Here is a 24113-nt window from a genome sequence, read left to right as displayed (position 1 = left end):
CCTAATTTTCGTTGCTCGTTTGATTTTGCGTGTGGATAACGTTGTTTTCTTCTGTTGGATCTTTTTGGTTTAGTTCTTCAGGCTTCGTCTATCTTCATCTTATTGTTTGGTAGTCTTCTGTGTTGTGTGTGTTTTGAGATTTCATGTTTAGTATGTGTTCTCTTTATTTTGTTGTTGTATAACCTCGAATGTATTTTCTTACTTCATTCTTAGTAGGTATACTTTTTAATAGTTTTTAATGATACGAATAATCTCACCTTACTTTCAGAAACCGACACAGAATACCAAGACGCTCATACTGAAGAGCCAGCCCACGTGTGCACCATATCAGAAAACGTAGAGCAAACAACTCAGCCGAAGCTGGGCAAAGCTGGACGATTCAAGGCCAAAATCGCACCAGGACACCACAAGGGTTGCGTCAACCAAAAAGCAACACTCAAAGATTCGATGAAGGATAAAGGTAGCCAAAGTGGTAACCTGACCGCCCACGGCCATCATCATACCAAGAATGCGAACCATCACCAGTGCTGTGGGGCGTTCGGTAACCCACATGTGCGACATAAATCTAGTAATTCCAGTTGTAGTATAATTTAAGCTGTCGCTCGTTTCTCAGTGTTATGTTAGATGAAATTTTAGATGTTTTGAACGTTGAATGATATAGTGTCTGTACTTCGGACTTAGTCCGAATTTTAGTGATTTATTGAGGTACTTACTTACTTACTTTACAATTTCAAAAAAAAGGTTTTAAAGTTGAATATCGCTTTAAAGAGTTTAAGATTTTAAACACAATTTAATATTAGTAGAATAGGTACTGTAGGTTTAGTTAGATAAATGTTAAAAAGTACAAGTCTCAAAAAGTTTAGTTTATATTTTTTTAAACAAAAAAATCTAACCACCTTGCAATTTTTAATCTAGTCTTATATAAAACAAAAAACAAAGTTTTATTTAGGTAAGTATTCTGTAATACTATGTAGGAAAAATAAAAAAAAAATGTAATTTGAAGACACGTTTTGTAAATGTAGGTACTTATTCAAATTCGAAACATTTTACTTATCATGATCTTACAAAATAAAAAGACACTCAAGAGAGCCATATGTCATACCTAATGTCATATTCAATCAAAGTAGGCAACCAAAGATGAAATTATTACCAAAGCATACCTACTGAAATTTAATAATAATAAAAAAAATATAATATGTATATAGGTAAGAGCTTTACTACATGACAATAGCAAAAATACATAATTATATGACTGTGCAACAGTGAAAGATAATTTTAAAAAAAAATGATTCGAATTTATTGTGTATGAAAAATTTTACTGGAACTTACCAAATTATATTACACTCTTTTGATATGAGTGTAGATCGATATCCGTTTTCTCACTGACTATTTACATAGCTTATTTTTTGCTAAAATATAAAATACATAAATAATGCACTCATGCACATTGCTCGTGAGTGTAGTTACCTACATATAGAATATATATAAATACATAATATATTAAATTTTATGAATGTTGTGAGTCAATTAAAATAAGATTAGATTCATCAGCATCATCAGCCCGTATTCTACACTGCTGGACATAGGCCTAAGATTACTTACAGTAAATTAAAAAATCTAGTCGTTTTGAGATTACAGTGATTTTTAAAGAACTAGAAATTTAATATAGTACTTACCTACTTAAATTTAAGAATATGAATAACACAACCGCACGGGTTTCTGTTAGCGTGTAGGTACCTAATGGGAAATTTAATTAATTATAATCTTAAGTAAGTAACTAGGTAAGTAGTAGTTGAATGTATATTTTTAAATATTGTTTCCCAAAAAACAAGTTACATATGCTTTAGATAAGCACACAGTAGGTCTTACCTACTTAATATATTTTTATGATTCCATGTTGTTACTAGGTACTCGTAAATGACTCGGCTGTAGTCACAACAGTCATATCATTTGTATACTTAATATTTTATTTTAAATTAAGAAATTGAAGAATAAAATTCCACTGAAAAGAAACAACCTCTTATAATTTTACCACAATGAAACACCCATAACGTCAAGCCTTAAAAACAGATTTATTTGTATAAAAACATATAACAAAGCTGATAACATTACAACCGTACTTATCTAAATAAAGTAAGTAATTATTATAACGCAAATCCCATAAACGATACGGCAACCAATCTGCAAATTGTGCAAATACATCTCATTCAAAACTCAACCCGGTTCCCTTGAAGTGATGATCAGCCCACTGATCAAACCGCCTAGAAAGATCTTCTGACATATAGTTCTTCCAATCACCGATCTCTCCTTTCCTGATGAACCTCAACTGAGTGCTCTCCAAGTAGGTCTTACCATAGCTGCGTTCCAAAATCGTTTCCAAGTTGACAGCTTTATTGGTCTTCATGTTGTTGAAGGAGAGATGGTCGCATAGTTTTGCAACGTCGTCGTCAGACAGAGTTTTGTTGAGGAAGGTGGCTGTTCGTCGCACCACGGACGGCAGGTCTCGCTTCATCTCTTCGAACTTGATGAAGAGCAGGTTCGGGTCGTGACGACGGTTCCAGAAGCCTGGGGAAGTAAGATATGAGGGTGTTGTAAATTACAATATAGAGAACCGTCATAAACGCATCGCTAAAGGGCATCACACAACAACTTAAAGAATATTTAAAATATTTATTTACGTAAGTACACTTCATACCATTTCCATTTCCTGCCAATTCCCATAGATTAAATTACCTACACAAGAGGATTCTATAGCCTGTTGCTTATAAGCTAAAACCGATAAGATGTCTAGACGACTAAAACAGGTCTGGCAAAGTAAAAGCTACTTTCGCTTTCTAGTTGCGTGAACTATAGGACTACCGCGTGGAAACGACTAGGAAAATATATGATGCTTATGCCTATGCCATTATGTCTAGCACCTAAAGGGTTTTTCAATTGGAGCGGGTAGATTTTGGCGGCCCGTGGCGGCCATTTTGTTTTGGTGACAATTGTCAAATCTTTTGCTTATTATTCAGTTGCTTATGCCAATTTAGATAAATATATCGACTACAGAACATACCAATACATATTAGACGCTATACCTGTATGATATGGTATAGCGTCGAAATAAGTAAAACGTTTAATAACAGATCATTGTTGCACATTTTTCCTATTCATCTTTATCTTTTAAGACCGTAATAAGTGCCCACTGCTGGATATGCCTAGTGCCTCTACCAAGGAGCCCCATGACACTCTGTCCTTGGCCATCCTCATTAATCAGTTAAAGGCCGTCAATCCAGGGGGCTAGCGGACACCCCACTCTACACTTGCATGTTCGTAGTCAGAGACAGCCGAAAATATGTTTATGCGGACATCATCGGTTCTAAAGTTACGTAAAAGGAACACAAGACCGCCAGAACTACATCCTTACAAACAAAAACACACAAATACATAAACAAAAGAAAGCCGCATTACCCAGTATATGGTTCCAGACGGGCCCGAACGGCGCTCGGTCGCGCATGAACAGGTCACAGAAGTCTTCGAAGGAGCCCTTGAGGCCGTGCACCAGTGTGCAGTAATGGTAGTAGGAGACCACCATGTCTTTAGGGTTGCGGGCTGTGTAGATCACCTGGGGGTACAAATTATCATTCGTTAGTCATTTATAGTATGTAATGGGTGAGATGATCGGAGCACTATGTAAACATTCACGCCCTATTAGATGCCCGCATGCACCTAGTTAGGTAAGTACGTAAGGCACACCAAAATCGAAATTTATATATAATTACTATAATTAATTATTACCAGTTAATTAACATTGGTAACAGATCTATATTGTAATATAAATAAGTACCACAATAATTTTAAAATATATACATATAGCTGCGCTTACGCCGCCGCCGATGCAACGCGTTGATGTCTTTTGTATGGAATTAGAGAAATGAGTCTGACCTTTATAATTTTCAATTCAACCCTGCTTCAAAATTTCCTACCTTAGCTCTAGCGCTGCCGTCCTCGTTCTCTATGATCTCTATATGATATGGTAGCAGGTCACAACCTCTTTCTTATAATTTATAATGCTTCGCATACCTATAGTATATAGAGCGTGGGACACCCTCTTTCTTATATGCTTCGCATACCTATAGTATAGAGCGTGGGACACCCTCTTTCTTATATGCTTCGCATACCTATAGTATAGAGCGTGGGACACCCTCTTTCTTATATGCTTCGCATAACTATTGTATATAGAGCGTGGGACACCCTCTCTACGTTACGTTAAGACTGGTACAGATATTGAATGGGTTTACCTTAGCCCTGGCGCTGCCTGTGTCGTTCTCTATATGAGTGGGCAGCAGGTCCCAGGGCAGGTGGCTGCGGATGTAGCGCGGGCGCGGCAGCCGGCGCCGCACCAGCTCCACCGAGGAGCCCTTCACCGACTCGTCGTGCCACTCCGCGTGCCCGTCCACCATCATGCATATAGTATACAGCGTGGGACACCCGAGCACTTATATGTGAAGCATACCTATAGTATAGAGCGTGGGACACCCTCTTTCTTATATGCTTCGCATACCTATAGTATAGGGCGTGGGACACCCTCTTTACGTTACGTTAAGACTGGTACAGATATTGAATGGGTTTACCTTAGCCCTGGCGCTGCCTGTGTCGTTCTCTATATGAGTGGGCAGCAGGTCCCAGGGCAGGTGGCTGCGGATGTAGCGCGGGCGCGGCAGCCGGCGCCGCACCAGCTCCACCGAGGAGCCCTTCACCGACTCGTCGTGCCACTCCGCGTGCCCGTCCACCATCATGCATATAGTATACAGCGTGGGACACCCGAGCACTTATATGTGAAGCATACCTATAGTATAGAGCGTGGGACACCCTCTTTCTTATATGCTTCGCATACCTATAGTATAGGGCGTGGGACACCCTCTTTACGTTACGTTAAGACTGGTACAGATATTGAATGGGTTTACCTTAGCCCTGGCGCTGCCTGTGTCGTTCTCTATATGAGTGGGCAGCAGGTCCCAGGGCAGGTGGCTGCGGATGTAGCGCGGGCGCGGCAGCCGGCGCCGCACCAGCTCCACCGAGGAGCCCTTCACCGACTCGTCGTGCCACTCCGCGTGCCCGTCCACCATCATGCATATAGTATACAGCGTGGGACACCCGAGCACTTATATGTGAAGCATACCTATAGTATAGAGCGTGGGACACCCTCTTTCTTATATGCTTCGCATACCTATAGTATAGGGCGTGGGACACCCTCTTTACGTTACGTTAAGACTGGTACAGATATTGAATGGGTTTACCTTAGCCCTGGCGCTGCCTGTGTCGTTCTCTATATGAGTGGGCAGCAGGTCCCAGGGCAGGTGGCTGCGGATGTAGCGCGGGCGCGGCAGCCGGCGCCGCACCAGCTCCACCGAGGAGCCCTTCACCGACTCGTCGTGCCACTCCGCGTGCCCGTCCACCATCATGCATATAGTATACAGCGTGGGACACCCGAGCACTTATATGTGAAGCATACCTATAGTATAGAGCGTGGGACACCCTCTTTCTTATATGCTTCGCATACCTATAGTATAGAGCGTGGGACACCCTCTTTCTTATATGCTTCGCATACCTATAGTATAGAGCGTGGGACACCCTCTTTCTTATCTGCTTCGCATACCTATAGTATAGAGCGTGGGACACCCTCTTTCTTACATGCTTCGCATACCTATAGTATATAGAGCGTGGGACACCCTCTTTCTTATATGCTTCGCATACCTATAGTATAGAGCGTGGGACACCCTCTTTCTTACATGCTTCGCATACCTATAGTATATAGAGCGTGGGACACCCTCTTTCTTATATGCTTCGCATACCTATAGTATAGAGCGTGGGACACCCTCTTTCTTATATGCTTCGCATACCTATAGTATAGAGCGTGGGACACCCTCTTTCTTATATGCTTCGCATACCTATAGTATAGAGCGTGGGACACCCTCTTTCTTATATGCTTCGCATACCTATAGTATAGAGCGTGGGACACCCTCTTTCTTATATGCTTCGCATACCTATAGTATAGAGCGTGGGACACCCTCTTTCTTATATGCTTCGCATACCTATAGTATAGAGCGTGGGACACCCTCTTTCTTATATGCTTCGCATACCTATAGTATATAGAGCGTGGGACACCCTCTTTCTTATATGCTTCGCATACCTATAGTATAGAGCGTGGGACACCCTCTTTCTTATATGCTTCGCATACCTATAGTATAGAGCGTGGGACACCCTCTTTCTTATATGCTTCGCATACCTATAGTATAGAGCGTGGGACACCCTCTTTCTTATATGCTTCGCATACCTATAGTATAGAGCGTGGGACACCCTCTTTCTTATATGCTTCGCATACCTATAGTATAGAGCGTGGGACACCCTCTTTCTTAAATGCTTCGCATACCTATAGTATAGAGCGTGGGACACCCTCTTTCTTATATGCTTCGCATACCTATAGTATAGAGCGTGGGACACCCTCTTTCTTATATGCTTCGCATACCTATAGTATAGGGCGTGGGACACCCTCTTTACGTTACGTTAAGACTGGTACAGATATTGAATGGGTTTACCTTAGCCCTGGCGCTGCCTGTGTCGTTCTCTATATGAGTGGGCAGCAGGTCCCAGGGCAGGTGGCTGCGGATGTAGCGCGGGCGCGGCAGCCGGCGCCGCACCAGCTCCACCGAGGAGCCCTTCACCGACTCGTCGTGCCACTCCGCGTGCCCGTCCACCATCATGCATATAGTATACAGCGTGGGACACCCGAGCACTTATATGTGAAGCATACCTATAGTATAGAGCGTGGGACACCCTCTTTCTTATATGCTTCGCATACCTATAGTATAGAGCGTGGGACACCCTCTTTCTTATATGCTTCGCATACCTATAGTATATAGAGCGTGGGACACCCTCTTTCTTATATGCTTCGCATACCTATAGTATAGAGCGTGGGACACCCTCTTTCTTATATGCTTCGCATACCTATAGTATAGAGCGTGGGACACCCTCTTTCTTATATGCTTCGCATACCTATAGTATAGAGCGTGGGACACCCTCTTTCTTAAATGCTTCGCATACCTATAGTATAGAGCGTGGGACACCCTCTTTCTTATATGCTTCGCATACCTATAGTATAGAGCGTGGGACACCCTCTTTCTTATATGCTTCGCATACCTATAGTATAGGGCGTGGGACACCCTCTTTACGTTACGTTAAGACTGGTACAGATATTGAATGGGTTTACCTTAGCCCTGGCGCTGCCTGTGTCGTTCTCTATATGAGTGGGCAGCAGGTCCCAGGGCAGGTGGCTGCGGATGTAGCGCGGGCGCGGCAGCCGGCGCCGCACCAGCTCCACCGAGGAGCCCTTCACCGACTCGTCGTGCCACTCCGCGTGCCCGTCCACCATCATGCATATAGTATACAGCGTGGGACACCCGAGCACTTATATGTGAAGCATACCTATAGTATAGAGCGTGGGACACCCTCTTTCTTATATGCTTCGCATACCTATAGTATAGAGCGTGGGACACCCTCTTTCTTATATGCTTCGCATACCTATAGTATAGGGCGTGGGACACCCTCTTTACGTTACGTTAAGACTGGTACAGATATTGAATGGGTTTACCTTAGCCCTGGCGCTGCCTGTGTCGTTCTCTATATGAGTGGGCAGCAGGTCCCAGGGCAGGTGGCTGCGGATGTAGCGCGGGCGCGGCAGCCGGCGCCGCACCAGCTCCACCGAGGAGCCCTTCACCGACTCGTCGTGCCACTCCGCGTGCCCGTCCACCATCATGCATATAGTATACAGCGTGGGACACCCGAGCACTTATATGTGAAGCATACCTATAGTATAGAGCGTGGGACACCCTCTTTCTTATATGCTTCGCATACCTATAGTATAGAGCGTGGGACACCCTCTTTCTTATATGCTTCGCATACCTATAGTATATAGAGCGTGGGACACCCTCTTTCTTATATGCTTCGCATACCTATAGTATAGAGCGTGGGACACCCTCTTTCTTATATGCTTCGCATACCTATAGTATAGAGCGTGGGACACCCTCTTTCTTATATGCTTCGCATACCTATAGTATAGAGCGTGGGACACCCTCTTTCTTATATGCTTCGCATACCTATAGTATAGAGCGTGGGACACCCTCTTTCTTAAATGCTTCGCATACCTATAGTATAGAGCGTGGGACACCCTCTTTCTTATATGCTTCGCATACCTATAGTATAGAGCGTGGGACACCCTCTTTCTTATATGCTTCGCATACCTATAGTATAGGGCGTGGGACACCCTCTTTACGTTACGTTAAGACTGGTACAGATATTGAATGGGTTTACCTTAGCCCTGGCGCTGCCTGTGTCGTTCTCTATATGAGTGGGCAGCAGGTCCCAGGGCAGGTGGCTGCGGATGTAGCGCGGGCGCGGCAGCCGGCGCCGCACCAGCTCCACCGAGGAGCCCTTCACCGACTCGTCGTGCCACTCCGCGTGCCCGTCCACCATCATGCATATAGTATACAGCGTGGGACACCCGAGCACTTATATGTGAAGCATACCTATAGTATAGAGCGTGGGACACCCTCTTTCTTATATGCTTCGCATACCTATAGTATAGGGCGTGGGACACCCTCTTTACGTTACGTTAAGACTGGTACAGATATTGAATGGGTTTACCTTAGCCCTGGCGCTGCCTGTGTCGTTCTCTATATGAGTGGGCAGCAGGTCCCAGGGCAGGTGGCTGCGGATGTAGCGCGGGCGCGGCAGCCGGCGCCGCACCAGCTCCACCGAGGAGCCCTTCACCGACTCGTCGTGCCACTCCGCGTGCCCGTCCACCATCATGCATATAGTATACAGCGTGGGACACCCGAGCACTTATATGTAAAGCATACCTATAGTATAGAGCGTGGGACACCCTCTTTCTTATATGCTTCGCATACCTATAGTATAGAGCGTGGGACACCCTCTTTCTTATATGCTTCGCATACCTATAGTATATAGAGCGTGGGACACCCTCTTTACGTTACGTTAAGACTGGTACAGATATTGAATGGGTTTACCTTAGCCCTGGCGCTGCCTGTGTCGTTCTCTATATGAGTGGGCAGCAGGTCCCAGGGCAGGTGGCTGCGGATGTAGCGCGGGCGCGGCAGCCGGCGCCGCACCAGCTCCACCGAGGAGCCCTTCACCGACTCGTCGTGCCACTCCGCGTGCCCGTCCACCATGATGCACGACAGCTCCACTAGTGGGCAGCGGATCTGTGGGCGAAATAGATCATTGCAGTTCCGATTGGGTAGAGTTCGGTTCCGGAGGTTCGGAGATAAATCTCATAAAGTTTGTTTGAAATTTCGTCAATTTAGCGTCGAACTCATAGATTTTTTTTTTCGCAAGATCGCCAGTATTGCATATTTTTTTAAAATATTTACTCTAATAAACGTCATCTCGGCCCAATCTCGGCCCTCGAGACTAGATGAGTGGAGCGGATATGTTAATTTCAACCACCAATAAAATTAAATTTTTCGCTCATCTCGTCTCCGCTAAGCTCCAGTGGAAATCGGCAAACGGTGTTATACATTGTTTTAATTGTGTCTGGTTTCAGAGGACTCTACCGGAAGGCCTAGAACGGGGCACGCACTCGTTCTCGAAACCGCGCGATGTGAGTGAGCGCGACGCATAACTTTTGCCGTGCGCGTCTTGCGCCCTGTGCTAGGCCTACCGGTAGAGTCCTCTAAACCCGTTCTTCTAAGCATTCAGTTAAACAAACCTGTTGCAGCGATTTGGCTCCCTCGTAGTCGAGATCGTGTCCGATGAGCCACACCATCTCCTGCGCCCATGTTGAACCTAAAACAATATCATTTCATTAAGTATCTGTTTAACTCTCCTGTAGGTACCTACCTACTTTTCAGTGTGTCATTTTTTTAGTGAGAAATTTACGCCCTGAATAGGTAAGCGTAATCATCATCATCAGCCAATAATCATCCACTGCTGGACATAGGCCTCTCCCAAGGGGCGCCACAACACTCGGTCCTCAGCCTTACTCATCCTACCACTACCGGCTACCCTCCTAAGGTCGTCAGTCCAGCGGGCAGGAGGGTGTCCCACGCTGCGTTTTCAGTTCGTGGTCTCCACTCGAGAACTCGGCTACCGCAAGGGTTATCGGTTCTTCGGCCGATATGACCAGCCCACTGCCTGTTCAACTTTCATATTTTGACAGCTATGTCGGTAACATTAGTCCTTTGACGGATTTAACCTCATTTGTGATACGATCCATTAAAGAAACCCCAAGCATAAATCTCTCCATAGCACGCTGAGCGACTTTAAAAAATGATAAGCGTAAAGATAAATAATAATGAATAATAAATAATAATATAATTATTATGTTTTCTGGATTTGGATACAGAGGGCAGTAATTTAGCAGTGAACATCATCGTAATGTGATTGAAAGAACTATCTAAATTGGAACGTTTCCCTTTATCGAAACATTTTGGTAGAGTTAGGTATAGGTAATTTACGCAATTTATTATGGAACATCAGGCAGGTTATCATCAATTCAATTCGTTCAGGAAGGGCACAGATGATATTCAGAAGCAAATTTATAAAATTACTTACCATTAGTGTGCCATATGAACGTTAAAAGACTCTATCGGCTGCTGTATGTCGTATATTCAAAAGTAGTTCTATAAACTTATGGTTTTAAGATACACAATTATATTAATTTATCACTCAACCTACAGGCAGGGTTGACTGGAAGAAATCGCGTTTAGGCCGCCCTTGTATACCTACATAACTACTTAGTTTATAATTATTTGTGCTTTTGTTTCATGTGTCTATACAATAAACTTAAAGTGTTAAATAAATAAAATGACTTACCAGTTCGCGGGTAGGAGCACATCCACACATCCGAATCAAACACCTCCATGTCAAGTATGTCCTGCCCGATGCTCATGTAGTCCGCCGGCAGGATCACCTTCCCGGGGTTGATCTCCAAAAAACAGTCCTTCTTCTCAAACATCTTGTCCAACATGCCCCCGGTCTCAGGGTCCAGCTTAGAAAACGTCAAGTTTGGTTTCGCCTTCATTTTCGCGGCAACGAATTCCAAATTCCAAATTTGAACGCAGCTTTTTGTGCTTTTTTTTCAGATGCGTTCAGTTTACACCAAAAAGGTTTGTCATTTGATTTTGGATTTTTAAATATATTTTTTTTTCGCGATGTCGAACACGACTGACTGGCCAGCCAGTAGGAAATGGAGTGGTCGCGTGCTAGACAGCACTGATATTTCCTCAACTCTCACTGCCAAGTGAAGTTTTCCGTACTTTCTGTTTCATCGGCATAGTAATGCCAAGTCGGTTTTCCAATCTACTTCTTAGCTGAAAGAAGTAACGCAGGTTTTTAAGTAACACCAGTTATGAGGTCTTGAATTAGGGAGGAGTACCTTTGGTTTATACCATGGGTGGCTTACTTTGTTTAGTTTTAGTTAATGTATAGAACGAACATAAATGCCTACTAGGTACATAGTATGTAAGAAACTAGCATTTATCCGGGCATACTTATTACTCTTACACCAAGAACGTAGTTCAAGTGATTACAGATTAACTCTTATGTTTGCCCTATTCTGAATGTTATAAGTAGGTAACTAGGTACCTACGCCCTAGACGTAAAGTTAGTCATTTTTTGCTTATTAAATAGTTTTTCTCTGGCTAGCGAGGTAAGTAAATTCTTGATTATAATATTTAAGCAGGTAACTTATACAATATAGTTAAAAAAACTAAGTTAAAATACTTATGCCATTTCATAACGAATGCACTTTTAACAAATAGGCAAGTTATCGTGAAAATGCAATTTGTAGACAATTACATGAGCGTAGTGTGCCGCATCGTTACCTACCCACTTCCTGTTCCTCGTGGGGGCAAACACTTTCCTTTTCATATTGGATGTTATGCGCCGGCGCAGGAGGGTCACTCTATATGTATTTTTGTTTTTGTTGCTGTCTACTATGTTTTGTTTATCTTTATACTGAGGAAACGAACGAGAGCTTGCGATTGGCACGTTTAACAACGATATCTAGAGTCGTACTGCGCGTGCAGCGCTACGAAAGTTCATTTTTCTTCATATGGTAGAGTGACCCCGCAGCGCAGACATGGGTAGCTATTCCGTACTGTGAACCAATCGTAAAGCCATCTTGCTAAAGTTCGTGTGAGACTCAGAGAGTAAGAGAATGTCATGGATGTTTTCTTACATAGGGTGCAAAGCACCTAGGTACATAGCGTTAAATAAAAGTAGCTCTACCTGTTGTAAGTGGAAAGGGGATGAATCAGCTCGTCATTCTGAAAAAAAAAATGAAACTAAAATTGTTACATAGGTAAAATTTATGAAATAATAACCACAATGATCTACTGGTCCCAGATTGCATTATTAGCGCAATCAGCGCAGCAGTAACGTTCTATTTGTATGTGTAATCGAGCGGTTATCTCACATTTATGCATATAGATACCAGCTACCTGCACATATATTTTAATACCATATCACACATCACATACCACTACCACGGTTACTTACCTAAGCAACTTTAAGGATATGTAACTATATGTATGTATGTAAAAGTCTTCATTATTATGCTTGATAAGCATTTTACTTAATACTAGGTATTTACTAGGTTACTTGTAGGCTTCTAGTTCCTTGGTAACGTTTACGCGAAATTAAGTTGTATTTTTTTGTAAGTAAGTAGGTAACTACGTACGGGCCGAAAATATTCAACTCAACTTTACTAATAAGGGAAAGGGGGCAACTATGGTAGGTAGGTAAAGAATTTATTCATAAAAAAACAAATCCAACTTGTGTTTCTATTTTCAAATTTCCCACGCAAGTGAAGTTGGCTACGATCGATAGTCGCAGCGTAGCGCGCCAACGCCAACCACCCAACCATATCAAGAGGGTGGGTGTATTGACCTCTCCCCATTCTCCATTTCCGCCCATCTGTCAAAAATATTTGTCATTTCATTTCCGTAGCGCGCCATTAGGCGTCAACAAACAAACTCGATTTGAACAACAAAATAATGTCCAATATGACGAATCTTAATTCCAGCCTTGCGTACGAAATCCTCTTGTACTTGAATCAATTTTATTTGGGCATGTTCTTTGTCTGTGAAGTTGCGATGGGAATCCTGAAAGCGATCAATGTGCCGTATCCTGAAAACACTCTGTTGACTGAAGCTGGAATATTTTTCGCTCTGTGCCTTACGGAAGTTTTACGGATATTTCTAGGCAGACGAGGCAATTTAGCGAGTAGAAGTGAGTACCTTCTTACCTTTATTTATTTACAACCTTAATAACTTATTAATATGGGCTTCTTATTCCGTCAAGTTAAGTCTGCACCTAGTGTAAAAGTGGATTCATAGATTTATAACTTACTTACCTGATAAATAACATAATATTTGCAGCTAAATATTCTGAATAAAATATTCCGAATTTATTATTAAATTAACATGAATGTTGTTTTGCTTTCAGAAATCCCAGTTTTCTTTTCTGTGCTGCTAACAATACCTTCAGCTGTAGGTGTGTGCTATTTCCTTATTTACCAAACCTATATACTAAGACTGGAGTACATATGGTGTGCAGTGATGCTTATATTCCATGGATTAGAGATAATTTTCGCCGTTTTCTTCATGTTAACTGTGTGTAAGAATCACCAGTATAGCTAGGTAAAGTAATTTGTGATATTTAAGTTCTACAAATAAGTGATGTTAATTTGCCTATGTCAATCATTCCATGCCAAATAAGAATACAATTTTTAATGCCTAAACTATACACTAAATATAATATAAACAATTTAACAGTAATATTCTTATTTTCATTTCTCTTTATAATCTATTCCTTATGCTTTGGTAGTGGTAAATATACAGCAGTATCTGCTTCTTGGCTGATGAATATGGATAAATAAACAAACAGGAAAACAGTTTTTTGGTTTAACTAACACTTTATTCTAAAATAACCTACTGACTACAACTTATTCATTGTTGGTTGGTGGAGTAAGGTGTTCAGGCATTTTCTGGACTTCAACCTTTGTTACTTTGAGTGCACAACCCTCGGGCAGGTTCCGCTCAATATATTCCAGGTATGTGTCACATGTGGACTCCGTAAGTCTCTGCAGGTGAACAAATCTGAAGTATGTTCGTATTTCATATTGCACCTTGTGTTTCTTGTAAATGTGAACACATTTTAGCAAAGTATGCCGTTCCTTTTCTGCTTTTCTGAGTGCCCAACTAAAACATATAAAGATTATTAGTATTAAAGATGTTAAATTTACATGCCACAATAAGAAAAATACATTCAACTATACTTTAAAAAAAAAACATGTGAAGCAATAAGGTGTTTAGTATTTATAGTAAGTAAATTCATAAAGAAATTAACAGTTTTGACTTAACAACTTTACCTTTTGGTAACTTCAATGCCCAAGTGCGAGGCGGCTGCGATGCAGAACCACGAGTAACTGAGCAGCACCGCAGGATCCACCCCCTTCATCTCCAATTCAACCCTTTTGAACAACTTATCATACTCCACTGTACTACTTGGGACATTGTCGACTGGCTTAACAATTGGAGATATAGTTGATGTTGCTAATGGGCGTAGGGCAGCCGCGTTGTTTATAATTGCATTGCGAATCAAGGGTGTACTCCTCAATATACCCTGAAAAGACAAAAATTCATTTAAAATGTTTTGTAGATTAGGTTATGTTATGGTAATCAACTATCGATTACATAATCGCTTTACCTTAAGAACGTTCATAACTGCGATATGTAGAAACAAATTCAAGGTAGAATAACAAAAAATGCCTATTTTAATAAATATTATTTCAATTTGTAGGCAAGCATCGAGTCGAATATTAAAATTAGAAACTCAGAACAAAAAAACGTAGACGTCAGTGTCAAAACACACAGATTCAAAATAAATAACGCAGAAACGAGATCTGTTATTATTCTGAGATATACGACGCCTGCGAATAGAGCGGCGCGGCGCGGCGGCACGCACTATTTTTATTGGGTAAATAGATAAATATAAAGTAACTTAACCGTTTATTTACTCTACAGCAGAACAAATAAAACCTCAGAATAATAACTGCGCTACTTCCAGCCAAATGATAAGCACACAGATTAATATTTCATGAAGTGAACGTAACTGTCAATGTGTCAACTTTTGTTAAAAATAAATCTAAAATTTTTCAAAACAAAATTCAATATTAATAATTTCATATTTTATAATTATCTCGTTTATAATAGGATTTCAGCAAGTAACAGCTTCTTGGTTTAATTTAGCGGAAATTAGTATTGTAGTGCAGTCTCTAATTGCAGTAGTTGTATTTTTTATGTTTATTACCGTATCAAGATTAGAATCCAATTGGAGCAAGAATTTTACGAACCTCAAGCAGTTCAGATCTACAGACAAGATACCCAAGGGTATAAATGTAGGCGTTGCCTATTCTTTTAACTGCTCATTCCATTACACTGACTGATACAATGGTTTCCAGGCTCTTGCTGTTGAAAATGTTGCAATGTAGACTTGCGAGGCGGAGTAATAAACAAGATAGCGCTAAATTAGATAACGAGCAAGATCCCGGCGAGGGACCGTCGACAGAGAGCGTGGACATAAAGGTGGAACCTGATGATGACTTCCAGGAGCCTCCAGAAACAACCGTGCCACTTGTTTGTAGAGTTTGTCTTAAAGATGGTCACATTCCCATCTTTGGTGATAGTGATAAACTCACAGAAGATGTATCTGAAGCTTTGAGCACCTTTGCCAACATAGAAATTACAATGGAAGACAATTTTCCTAAATATCTGTGCACAGCTTGCTATTCTCTACTGCAAGGTGCCATCATATTCCGTAAAACAGCACAGCATTCAGATAAAATCTTAAAGAAACCGAAAAAGGAAATAATACAAGAAACACCTTTTGATGATGAGGTTTCCCACTCATTTGATGAAGATAACTCAAATGAGACTCGTGAAAAAACTTATCGTTGTAAAAAATGTGATATAGATTTTAAATGTGCAAAAGACTTGCAGAACCATAGAAAGGTAACTAACCACTGGAAAATGAAGCGTCCATGCCCAATATGTAATAAAGTTTATTCAAATTATTATTTCAAACGGCACATGGAATATCATAAACATTCAACTCCCTATGTCTGTGATGTTTGTGGAAAAGCATTTGTGCTGCAGGGTCATTTTTCTCGTCACAGGATGACCCATGACTTTGAACTGCCCTTTCAGTGCACAATGTGCCCTTATAGAGGCAGGTTTACTGAGTCACTCAAGATGCACATGAGAAGTCATACTGGTGAGAAGCCATATCAATGCCCCGAGTGTCCTGTGCGATGTATTAACATGAGTAATCTGAAGAGGCACAGGAACACTCACAAAAAAGAGCATGACTTTAAGTGTGAAACATGTGGTAAAGGATTTTTTATGAAGAGGGATCTAGATCTGCACTTTAAAGTGGATCATACAGGCATCAAAGACCATGTGTGCAATGTTTGTGGGAAAGCTTTTGGATATAGAAAACAAATGATGAAACATCAATTAAAGGTACATAAAAGAGAGAAACTGAAGAGTGGGCGTATGCCCCTATATTTACAGGTTGAGCGTAAGAAAGAGCTAGGGGAAAGGGTTTAAAAATGCCTACCTGTACCTATATAACTCACATGTATGTTATGTTATTATAATCGTTATGCTTTTTGTCACATTATTACAATAAATACCGAAATATAATTATAGTTTGAATTTTTACTGCTGAGGCCTTTGCCCAGCCCCTGCCCCTGAAATATTTAACCACATATTATTCTACCCATATAGCTCAACGCGCAATAACTTTCCAAAAGAAACTTAAGCAAACAAATATCAGCATATTAATTTACCCAGATTTTCCCTCTCATATATTGAGACTCAGAATAATAACGATAACAAGCTCTTAAATCCTTTTTTATCTGTGGAGTGAGTTTGACATTTTTAGAAACACTACTCTTTCATAGTCTGTATTTTTAAATCAAGATTCAAGACAAGATGTTGATTTCTTGAATAGACAATTTAAATTAATACCGTAAACGTAAATAATGAACTGTTGTCACAGTTAAAACCCAACAATCATGATGAAGAAACTTCGAAAAAACAATTACAACTATTACAAAGACAAATGCAGAGCTTGTCTGAAAAAGGGAGACATGTCTATCATCAACAACAAAGCGTCCAAGGTAATTATAGAAGCAATAAGGACTTTTGCCGACATAGAAATAACAGAACTCGATGGGATGCCTCACCACCTGTGTCGCAAGTGCTACTCCTTGCTGGAGAGCGGCATAAAGTTCCGTAAAATGATACAAAAGTCTGATGAGTTATTGAGAAAGTTAAAATCTGAAGCATCTGAATCAGAGTCGTCTCTCCCGAATGACGGCTACAGCAGTGATCATTATTTTGAGGAGAATTTGCCTGAAGTATTGGAAAATCCAGATATTAAGGCTGAGTTTGTTAGTGAAATCCCATTAGACAATGATGAAGATAGCATCAATATATGCAACAGCACACCCACTAAAAAGACTTCCAAGAAAGTAAACTGTCAGTATTGTGGAAAAGATGTTGGGAAATACTATTACAAAAATCATTTAGCTCTTCACAAGCAGAACATTCCAAAAGACACACCTACTAAGGTAGAAAATGAGGATATTAAACTGTATGATACTAATAAAGTAGAACCTTCTGATGAGCTACAGAGTTCTGTTCAAGCTGAAGATAGTGATAATGCAGAGAAAAAGAACAAAGTCAAATGTGAAGTGTGTGACAAGGATGTCAGCAAAAACTACTACAAGTACCATTTATCTACTCACAAGCAGTCTGGAAGAACTCATGCAGAGTGTAAAATATGCAAGAAAACAATGTTAAAGTATTGCTTGAAAAAGCACTTGAGTGTTTTCCACAGCAAGAAGACAAACTTTGCATGCCATGTTTGCGGGAAAGCTTTTAAATACCATAGCAGTTATTACATGCACTTGAAAACCCATACAGATGATTTTCCTTTTAAGTGTCAGCAGTGTCCTTACAGGGGCAGATGTGGCATGGCTCTACGGACACACATGCAGAACACTCACATAAGAGAATACAAGTACCCGTGCCCCGTTTGTCCTGCCAAGTTCTTGTCCACCGGTAATAGGAACAAGCACATGGTGCGGCACCAAGAAAAGAAGTTTAAATGTGACTCTTGCAGCCAAGCATATTATACCCAGCCTCAGCTAGAGAGGCACCATGAAGTAATTCATATGGGGATCAAGGCTCATGTGTGTGACATCTGTGAACAATCCTTCGGCTACAAGCGCGGGCTTAGGGCCCATAAGCAGAGAGTGCACAATGCTGTAAAAAACAAACCTGGACATATACCTAGTTATTTGGAAGCAGAGAGGAAAAAACAAGAGAGCAGCAGTGAATATTTTAATTGTTATAATTAAATTAGACTAGGCAGTAATTTAGGGTGAACATATTATTAATCTTTTATAGTATTATCGATTGCATTAAGTAAGTTTAACTTTATTTAATGTACTATGTAGATGTAAACATATTGTAATGTACAGTTATAGTCATTTAACAAGCAATAAACATCATAAAAACATTTTCTAATTCACTATCCCTGTACTTATTACCTATTATAAAGGTTTCAAGATTTTGCTTTTGAGTCAACCTACTGATTATTTTACACAAAGGGTTTGTCTGCAAGTATTATACTTTATTTTTTGTTGCCTTTATTTCAAGGTGAGTGTGAAGTGTGATTGTTATACTTTCAGAAGTATAACAATCACACTTCACACTCATATTTAGTATTAGTGTGTGTTACAGCTGGTGTCGTGTAACGCCTAGGTATAATTACTAAGGATTGAGTTCTGGAACCGGTCTCAGCGCTGAATAGCGAAGAGATGGGTTCTAGAATTCAATCCTTACCTTTGGAACCATATGTGGGAACTTGTAATTGGCTAGTAGCTGTTTACCTGATATGTTCATATTGTGTTGTAGCTGTAAGTTCTCCAAATATTATAAAATAAAATAAAATAAAATAACTTCTACTTATTCTAAGCATTATACACTTCAAAAGTATATCTGTGATCAGTTGACAGTTCACACAGAATACAACTGAACCAATCTATTTCGTTCTGTCCCCGATTCCGATTATTTTGTTTATTTATAATTTTTTAAAAGCCATGGCGTATTTTGTTTTGAAAATGTTACAAAAATCCCGCATGCGAAAATCAAGAGAAGAAACCGAATTATTGAAAGAGTTTTCAGTTCCTGAAATTAAGAAGCTGAAGAGCATACGAAGTAGCAATTATTATGTTACGAGATGCAGAGCTTGCTTGAAGAAAGGGAAAATATCTTTACTGAAGAAAAGCTCCTCGAATATTGTAGAGGCTTTGAAAAATATCTGTAAAGTTAACATTGATTGCGATGATTCCAGTAAGACGCCTAAATATATCTGCTCTTCTTGTTACCTTTTGCTCAAAGGATGTCTAAAGTTTTGCGAAATGGTGCAAAAATCTGATAAAATAATTAATGAGTCTATCAAAGAAACAGAAACTCTACCAATATATAATAATGTAAGTGATAATTATCGATTTAGTGAATCTGATGAAGAATACATTAAACCAGAGCCTTGCAATAAGGAAGATAAAGAATCTAAATGTTTTGAGAATGCAGAATCAAAGAATAGTTTTGTAGAAAGTGATGAAGAATATAAAGAACAGACATCTAAGGGTAAAGTCAGGTGTAAAATATGCAACAAAGAAGTTACAAAATATTATATAAAAAATCATTTGACCCTCCATGGAGTTGGCACTAAGAAAGAAAAGGTAAAGGTTGAATGCAAGCTTTGTAAGAAAACCCTTGAAAAAGCATACTACAAGAAGCATTTAGAAGGTGTACATGGTAAACCAGACCACTCAAACTATGTGTGCTATGTTTGTGGGAAAACATTTAAATATCAGAGTGGCTACAAGAGCCATGTTTTGTCCCATGGCAATGAGTTTCCATACAAATGTCAACTGTGTCCTTATCGTGGAAAACATTCAGCTTTATTGAAAGTCCACATGAGAACGCACACTAGAGACTACAGGTTTCAGTGCACAGACTGCCCGGCTAGGTTTCTCACCAGTGGCAACCTTCACAAGCACATGTTGAAACATAAAGAGAAGAAATTTAAATGTGACTCTTGTGCAAAAGCTTTTCATACTAAAGTTGAAGTGGAGAGGCATTTCCAATCAGACCACTTGGGTATAAAGAACCATGTGTGCAATATATGTGAGAAAGCTTTTGGGTACAGAAGTGCCATGATGAAGCATCAGTTACATGTGCACAAGAGACAGAAGATGCTGAACGGCAGAATGCCCTCCTACCTACTTGAAGAGAGAAAAGAACAGGAAGACCCATCACAACCACTGTCTGAATGTTTTGAATAAGGATTATTTATTATGTAAAAATATAAATAAAAATCATAAATATATGCAAGATGATTTTAATTATAATAGCACACCATTTATTTACAGTGAAGGATAGTTAGGAAGGTAGATAATTAACTCTATTACATTATAACATGGAATGTTGTTAACTACATATTATTGAGCTTTAACTTGCAAACATTAAAATAGCAGCATATAAGGTACACTTATACATACATATTATTATTTTCATTACTTATTTGATTTATGATCAGTATAATCACTATAAAAAGTTACTCTATTTGAGACCTTTTCACCTTAGCATTTAGCAATGCTCAATAAAGCATTTATAAAATTCCTTGTTGCTTTTTTCTTTCAACTTCCAAATAAGAGGGCATTCTCCCTTTGCCGTCAATGAATTTCTCCCTCTTATGTACATGTAGCTGATGCTTTTTCATAGCATTTCTGTATCCAAATGCTTTGCCGCACATATTGCAAATGTGCTCCTTTATGCCCAAGTGGTCCACTTTGAAATGCTGCTCCAGTTCATGTTTTGAATAGAATCTCCTTTTACATGTGTCACACTCAAAGTTACGTCCTTTGTGCTTGGACATGTGTCGGTTTAGGTTGCTGCTTGTGAGGAAGCGAGCTGAACAATCTGAGCATTGGTACCGGTAGTCCCCCGTGTGTGTCCTCATGTGGATCTTCAGGAGGCCCGAGTTCCGCCCGCGATATGGACAGTATTGACACTTGTGTGGAAAATCTGTGCTGTGAGTTTGCAAATGACATTTGTAAACATTCCTCCGATGGAACGACCTGCCGCACACTTCACAGATATATGTGGTTTGTTGAGGACCATGAGAAGCCAAGTGCTCTTTGTATTCGCCTTTCCTATACAATTGCTTGCAAATTTTACATTTCACTTTGTAGAGTTTTTCTGACTTGTGCAGGTCTAAATGTTGCTTGAAATAGTACCTCCTCAATGTTTTATTGCAAATGCGACACTGTATGTTCGGGCTCGATTTTTGTTTCTTATGTTCAGCTGAATTTATGTGGTCGTAATATTCATCTAGAAATCTAAAATCAATGTAGCACACTTTACAATGATACTTATTTTTTCTTTTATCCATAAAAAACTTTTTGGTGTTGACATCAATAATGTTTTCAACATCATTCTCGTGTGTCGGGGAAAGGTCAAAATAATCGTCATCAGGTATTTCAGTTTTTATCAAATCTTTCAGTATCTGATCCGATTGCTGTGCAGTTTTACGGAACATAATAGCCCCTTCAAGGAGTTTGTGACAAGTATCACAAATGAACTTCGGGTATTCATCTTCTTGAGTGATATTGATATTAGCGAATGATGCTACCGATTCAGATATATCAGGGGAGTCTTCAGCGCCGTAAATTGGAATGTTACCTTCCTGAAGGCAAATTCGACACTTGGAGCTGTCTTTTGTTTTAATCAAGGCATGGTATTGGTTCTCCTGGGCCTCTAGTCGTCTCTCTTCTACTTCCCTGACGCGTAGGGCCCTAGAACGCTGCACAAACTTGAGAAGTAGATACGAGGATATCATGTCTTGCTTTGTAATGTCTGGAGATTTCTACGAACACCAATCGTAGGGAGATTACAACCAATTTATAATTTGGTATGTGTTTTCGATTCAATCCGTTTGTTTCCTAACAAAACTGCAGCAAAACCTTAGGTATTTTGTTTCAGTAATATGGTACGTTTTTTTGTGTACATGAATGAAGCAAATGAAATGAAGTGGCATTTCTGTTCTCTCTGAATATGACAGTGACAGCTCTCACCACAGACTACTTACAAGAACCAAGAACTAACGTTGGCTCATGCGTTCCCATTATCGTTATTATTCTGAGAGCGAGGGGCGGCAAATTTAAAATAGAGATTTACCGAACTCCGTACAGTAGTGAGTAAAACTATAAAGTCCTGAAAATGGAAGTGGATCCTAACTAATCCTGTTAAAGACCGTATTTAATCAATCTATTATATATATTTAAGGAACAATCCTTTAAAATATTTTATTATGTAAGTATGTAAATAACTGATAATGATAAAAAGTCTTTGAAAAATCGCACTCTTTATTGTCAGGACTTTATACTATACACTCACAGTTCATCAAAAAGCAATGGCATAGTTTTAAATAGTATTTAATTCAGAACTGTAAAACACGCACACAATAATGTAGTGAACACATTAAGAAGGATACAGACAGATTGCAATAAATTTCCATAAATACTTGTAAGTACTATATTATACAAAATAGAGAGCGGGTAAGGAAGTAGGTATAAGTACTATTTGTGTAAATAACACTAAAATTAGTTAAAGGATCTAATGACATTTTTCGAAGTCGAAGGTTGGCTGGAAGAAATTGCTTTTTGGCAATAAGCCCGCCTTTGTATACGTTTGTGTTTTTTGATTTGTAACTGTTCTCTTTTATGTTTGCTTTTGTATGTGTACAATAAAGTGTATACATAAATAAACACTCTTACATATACATATAGGTTGTAGGCGTTGTTGGTATCAAATACTATCTCTTTTGTACCTTCTCAAAATAAATGTTCATACATCATAAATATAATGACAGTTTCGTTTATAAAACATTTACTTAGACAAGGTAAAAAAATGAACTATTGTGTACTGTGTAGGTAGGTACGTACAAGTAGGTACATTATAAGTCGTTACACATAAGCATAACATTTATGTTTTCAAGTAAGTACCTTGAGTAAAAATATAATCTAATTTAATTAGCTTTTGTATAAAAATGAATTAGATTATAAATTAAACTGTCACTATAATTGAGATTGGTAGGTAAGTATTGTACCTTACATGGATTTGCGACTAGAAAAAACATTTAAACATTTAAGGGCTAAATTTTTAACATAATCTTTGGCTGGTAGTTATTATGACTAGGTAGGTACACAAAACAAATTACCTAGGTACTCTAGGTAGGTATTACAATAATATATGTATTACTTATGTAGATTAAGATGTCTGACTAAGCTCTAACAAATAAATAAATAATTTCAGTTTTTCTTAATAAACTAAAACACCTCATATAAGTACCTTGCTCTATTAAACATTATAGGATATAATGTATAAGAAATACCAAACAGAATAATACAACTAAGTATACTGATTACAAATATATGCATCATTTCTTAATTACATTATAGGTAAGTATAAGCTATTGGAAGGATGATTTTTATGACATTCCAAATATTGGTCCTATTTTTTTATAGTAGGTAGGTATATAAAGGCACCTTGAATCACTTGTTTGATGATTGTGATGCTATAAAGATAGTTATTTGTTTTTTAATATACATGTAAGTATGTGAATATATTTAGAGCTTTAAAAGCCAAACCTACCATATAAAACATAAATATATTCATTTAACACTGCCATTTAAAAAGGGTATGTTTAGTAATTATATTAAATATGATTTCAACAATGACCAATTCACAATAACAGGGCAATATAAGGCACCACAATATAGGTATTAGTAGGTATTGCGACACAATTGCTAAATATACTTACTTATGTATAAAATTTGTAAGAAACTAAAAGTGCATCTGAGATAAGTAAGTAGGTACTTTATGAATATTAAAACAAAAACAGTATAT

The 24113-nt window shown here is 39.3% G+C and overlaps 8 protein-coding genes and 1 long non-coding RNA gene across 9 annotated transcripts in view; 6 read left to right on the top strand and 3 right to left on the bottom strand.

Moving 5' to 3' along the window:
• The window catches only part of LOC105393041 (soluble guanylate cyclase 88E), a 44364-nt gene extending 43645 nt beyond the window's left edge, over nt 1-719 (top strand). The window contains exon 17 of the mRNA XM_048630630.1: nt 269-719. Within this exon, the coding sequence (XP_048486587.1) occupies nt 269-594 (326 nt within the window). The 3' untranslated portion in view covers nt 595-719. The remainder of the gene's footprint in view (nt 1-268) is intronic.
• A 1347-nt stretch (nt 720-2066) lies between these two features.
• Nucleotides 2067-11357, bottom strand: LOC105389741 (luciferin sulfotransferase). The gene is made up of 5 exons (XM_038111354.2): nt 10876-11357; nt 9770-9846; nt 9069-9263; nt 3454-3607; nt 2067-2565 (listed from the first exon to the last, which is right to left on the bottom strand). The coding sequence occupies exons 1-5, from the start codon at nt 11081-11083 to the stop codon at nt 2204-2206; spliced, it is 996 nt and encodes a 331-aa protein (XP_037967282.1). The 5' UTR covers nt 11084-11357; the 3' UTR covers nt 2067-2203.
• A 1623-nt stretch (nt 11358-12980) lies between these two features.
• Nucleotides 12981-13841, top strand: LOC105382515 (transmembrane protein 216). Its single transcript, XM_011552411.3, has 2 exons — nt 12981-13293; nt 13510-13841. The coding sequence occupies exons 1-2, from the start codon at nt 13059-13061 to the stop codon at nt 13701-13703; spliced, it is 429 nt and encodes a 142-aa protein (XP_011550713.1). The 5' UTR covers nt 12981-13058; the 3' UTR covers nt 13704-13841.
• A 117-nt stretch (nt 13842-13958) lies between these two features.
• LOC105389744 (28S ribosomal protein S10, mitochondrial) lies at nt 13959-14918 on the bottom strand. The gene is made up of 3 exons (XM_011560912.3): nt 14773-14918; nt 14435-14688; nt 13959-14264 (listed from the first exon to the last, which is right to left on the bottom strand). The coding sequence occupies exons 1-3, from the start codon at nt 14785-14787 to the stop codon at nt 14009-14011; spliced, it is 525 nt and encodes a 174-aa protein (XP_011559214.2). The 5' UTR covers nt 14788-14918; the 3' UTR covers nt 13959-14008.
• A 255-nt stretch (nt 14919-15173) lies between these two features.
• Nucleotides 15174-16773, top strand: LOC105389745 (gastrula zinc finger protein XlCGF17.1). The gene is made up of 2 exons (XM_011560913.3): nt 15174-15289; nt 15527-16773. The coding sequence occupies exon 2, from the start codon at nt 15543-15545 to the stop codon at nt 16671-16673; it is 1131 nt and encodes a 376-aa protein (XP_011559215.2). The 5' UTR covers nt 15174-15289; nt 15527-15542; the 3' UTR covers nt 16674-16773.
• A 370-nt stretch (nt 16774-17143) lies between these two features.
• On the top strand, nt 17144-18493 carry LOC119690360 (zinc finger protein 728). The gene has a single exon (XM_038111389.2). The coding sequence runs from the start codon at nt 17144-17146 to the stop codon at nt 18491-18493; it is 1350 nt and encodes a 449-aa protein (XP_037967317.2).
• A 662-nt stretch (nt 18494-19155) lies between these two features.
• Nucleotides 19156-20532, top strand: LOC105389764 (zinc finger protein 37). Its single transcript, XM_011560936.3, has one exon. The coding sequence runs from the start codon at nt 19238-19240 to the stop codon at nt 20486-20488; it is 1251 nt and encodes a 416-aa protein (XP_011559238.3). The 5' UTR covers nt 19156-19237; the 3' UTR covers nt 20489-20532.
• On the bottom strand, nt 20529-22254 carry LOC105389746 (zinc finger protein 26). The gene has a single exon (XM_011560915.3). It carries the CDS (start codon nt 22042-22044, stop codon nt 20815-20817), a length of 1230 nt encoding a protein of 409 aa, XP_011559217.1. The 5' UTR covers nt 22045-22254; the 3' UTR covers nt 20529-20814.
• Nucleotides 22255-23302: 1048 nt separating this feature from the next.
• Nucleotides 23303-24072, top strand: LOC125490659. The gene is made up of 3 exons (XR_007267811.1): nt 23303-23406; nt 23438-23619; nt 23671-24072. It is a non-coding gene; the product is annotated as an uncharacterized LOC125490659 (long non-coding RNA).
• The last annotated feature ends 41 nt before the right edge of the window (nt 24073-24113 follow it).

The sequence above is a fragment of the Plutella xylostella genome, chromosome 26, assembly GCF_932276165.1.
Source record: "Plutella xylostella chromosome 26, ilPluXylo3.1, whole genome shotgun sequence".
In the NCBI taxonomy this organism is placed as follows: Eukaryota; Metazoa; Arthropoda; class Insecta; order Lepidoptera; family Plutellidae; genus Plutella; species Plutella xylostella.
This window is presented reverse-complemented; position numbering and strand designations above follow the sequence as displayed.

What these genes read in the sequence shown, in the direction of transcription:
- LOC105389741 (XM_038111354.2), bottom strand. Translation starts at nt 11,083, where the DNA reads ATGAAGGCGAAACCAAACTTGACGTTTTCTAAGCTGGACCCTGAGACC. An exon ending in GTGCTCCTACCCGCGAACTG is followed by an intron (nt 9,847 to 10,875) that starts GTAAGTCATTTT and finishes ATATTGTTTTAG; the next exon opens with GTTCAACATGGGCGCAGGAG. An exon ending in CAGGCAGCGCCAGGGCTAAG is followed by an intron (nt 3,608 to 9,068) that starts GTAAACCCATTC and finishes TTGTACCCCCAG; the next exon opens with GTGATCTACACAGCCCGCAA.
- LOC119690360 (XM_038111389.2), top strand. Translation starts at nt 17,144, where the DNA reads ATGATGAAGAAACTTCGAAAAAACAATTACAACTATTACAAAGACAAA.
- LOC105389764 (XM_011560936.3), top strand. Translation starts at nt 19,238, where the DNA reads ATGGCGTATTTTGTTTTGAAAATGTTACAAAAATCCCGCATGCGAAAA.
- LOC105389746 (XM_011560915.3), bottom strand. Translation starts at nt 22,044, where the DNA reads ATGATATCCTCGTATCTACTTCTCAAGTTTGTGCAGCGTTCTAGGGCC.
- LOC105389744 (XM_011560912.3), bottom strand. An exon ending in GGCATTGAAGTTACCAAAAG is followed by an intron (nt 14,265 to 14,434) that starts GTAAAGTTGTTA and finishes TATATGTTTTAG; the next exon opens with TTGGGCACTCAGAAAAGCAG.
- LOC105382515 (XM_011552411.3), top strand. Translation starts at nt 13,059, where the DNA reads ATGTCCAATATGACGAATCTTAATTCCAGCCTTGCGTACGAAATCCTC. An exon ending in AGGCAATTTAGCGAGTAGAA is followed by an intron (nt 13,294 to 13,509) that starts GTGAGTACCTTC and finishes TTTTGCTTTCAG; the next exon opens with AAATCCCAGTTTTCTTTTCT.
- LOC105389745 (XM_011560913.3), top strand. Translation starts at nt 15,543, where the DNA reads ATGTTGCAATGTAGACTTGCGAGGCGGAGTAATAAACAAGATAGCGCT.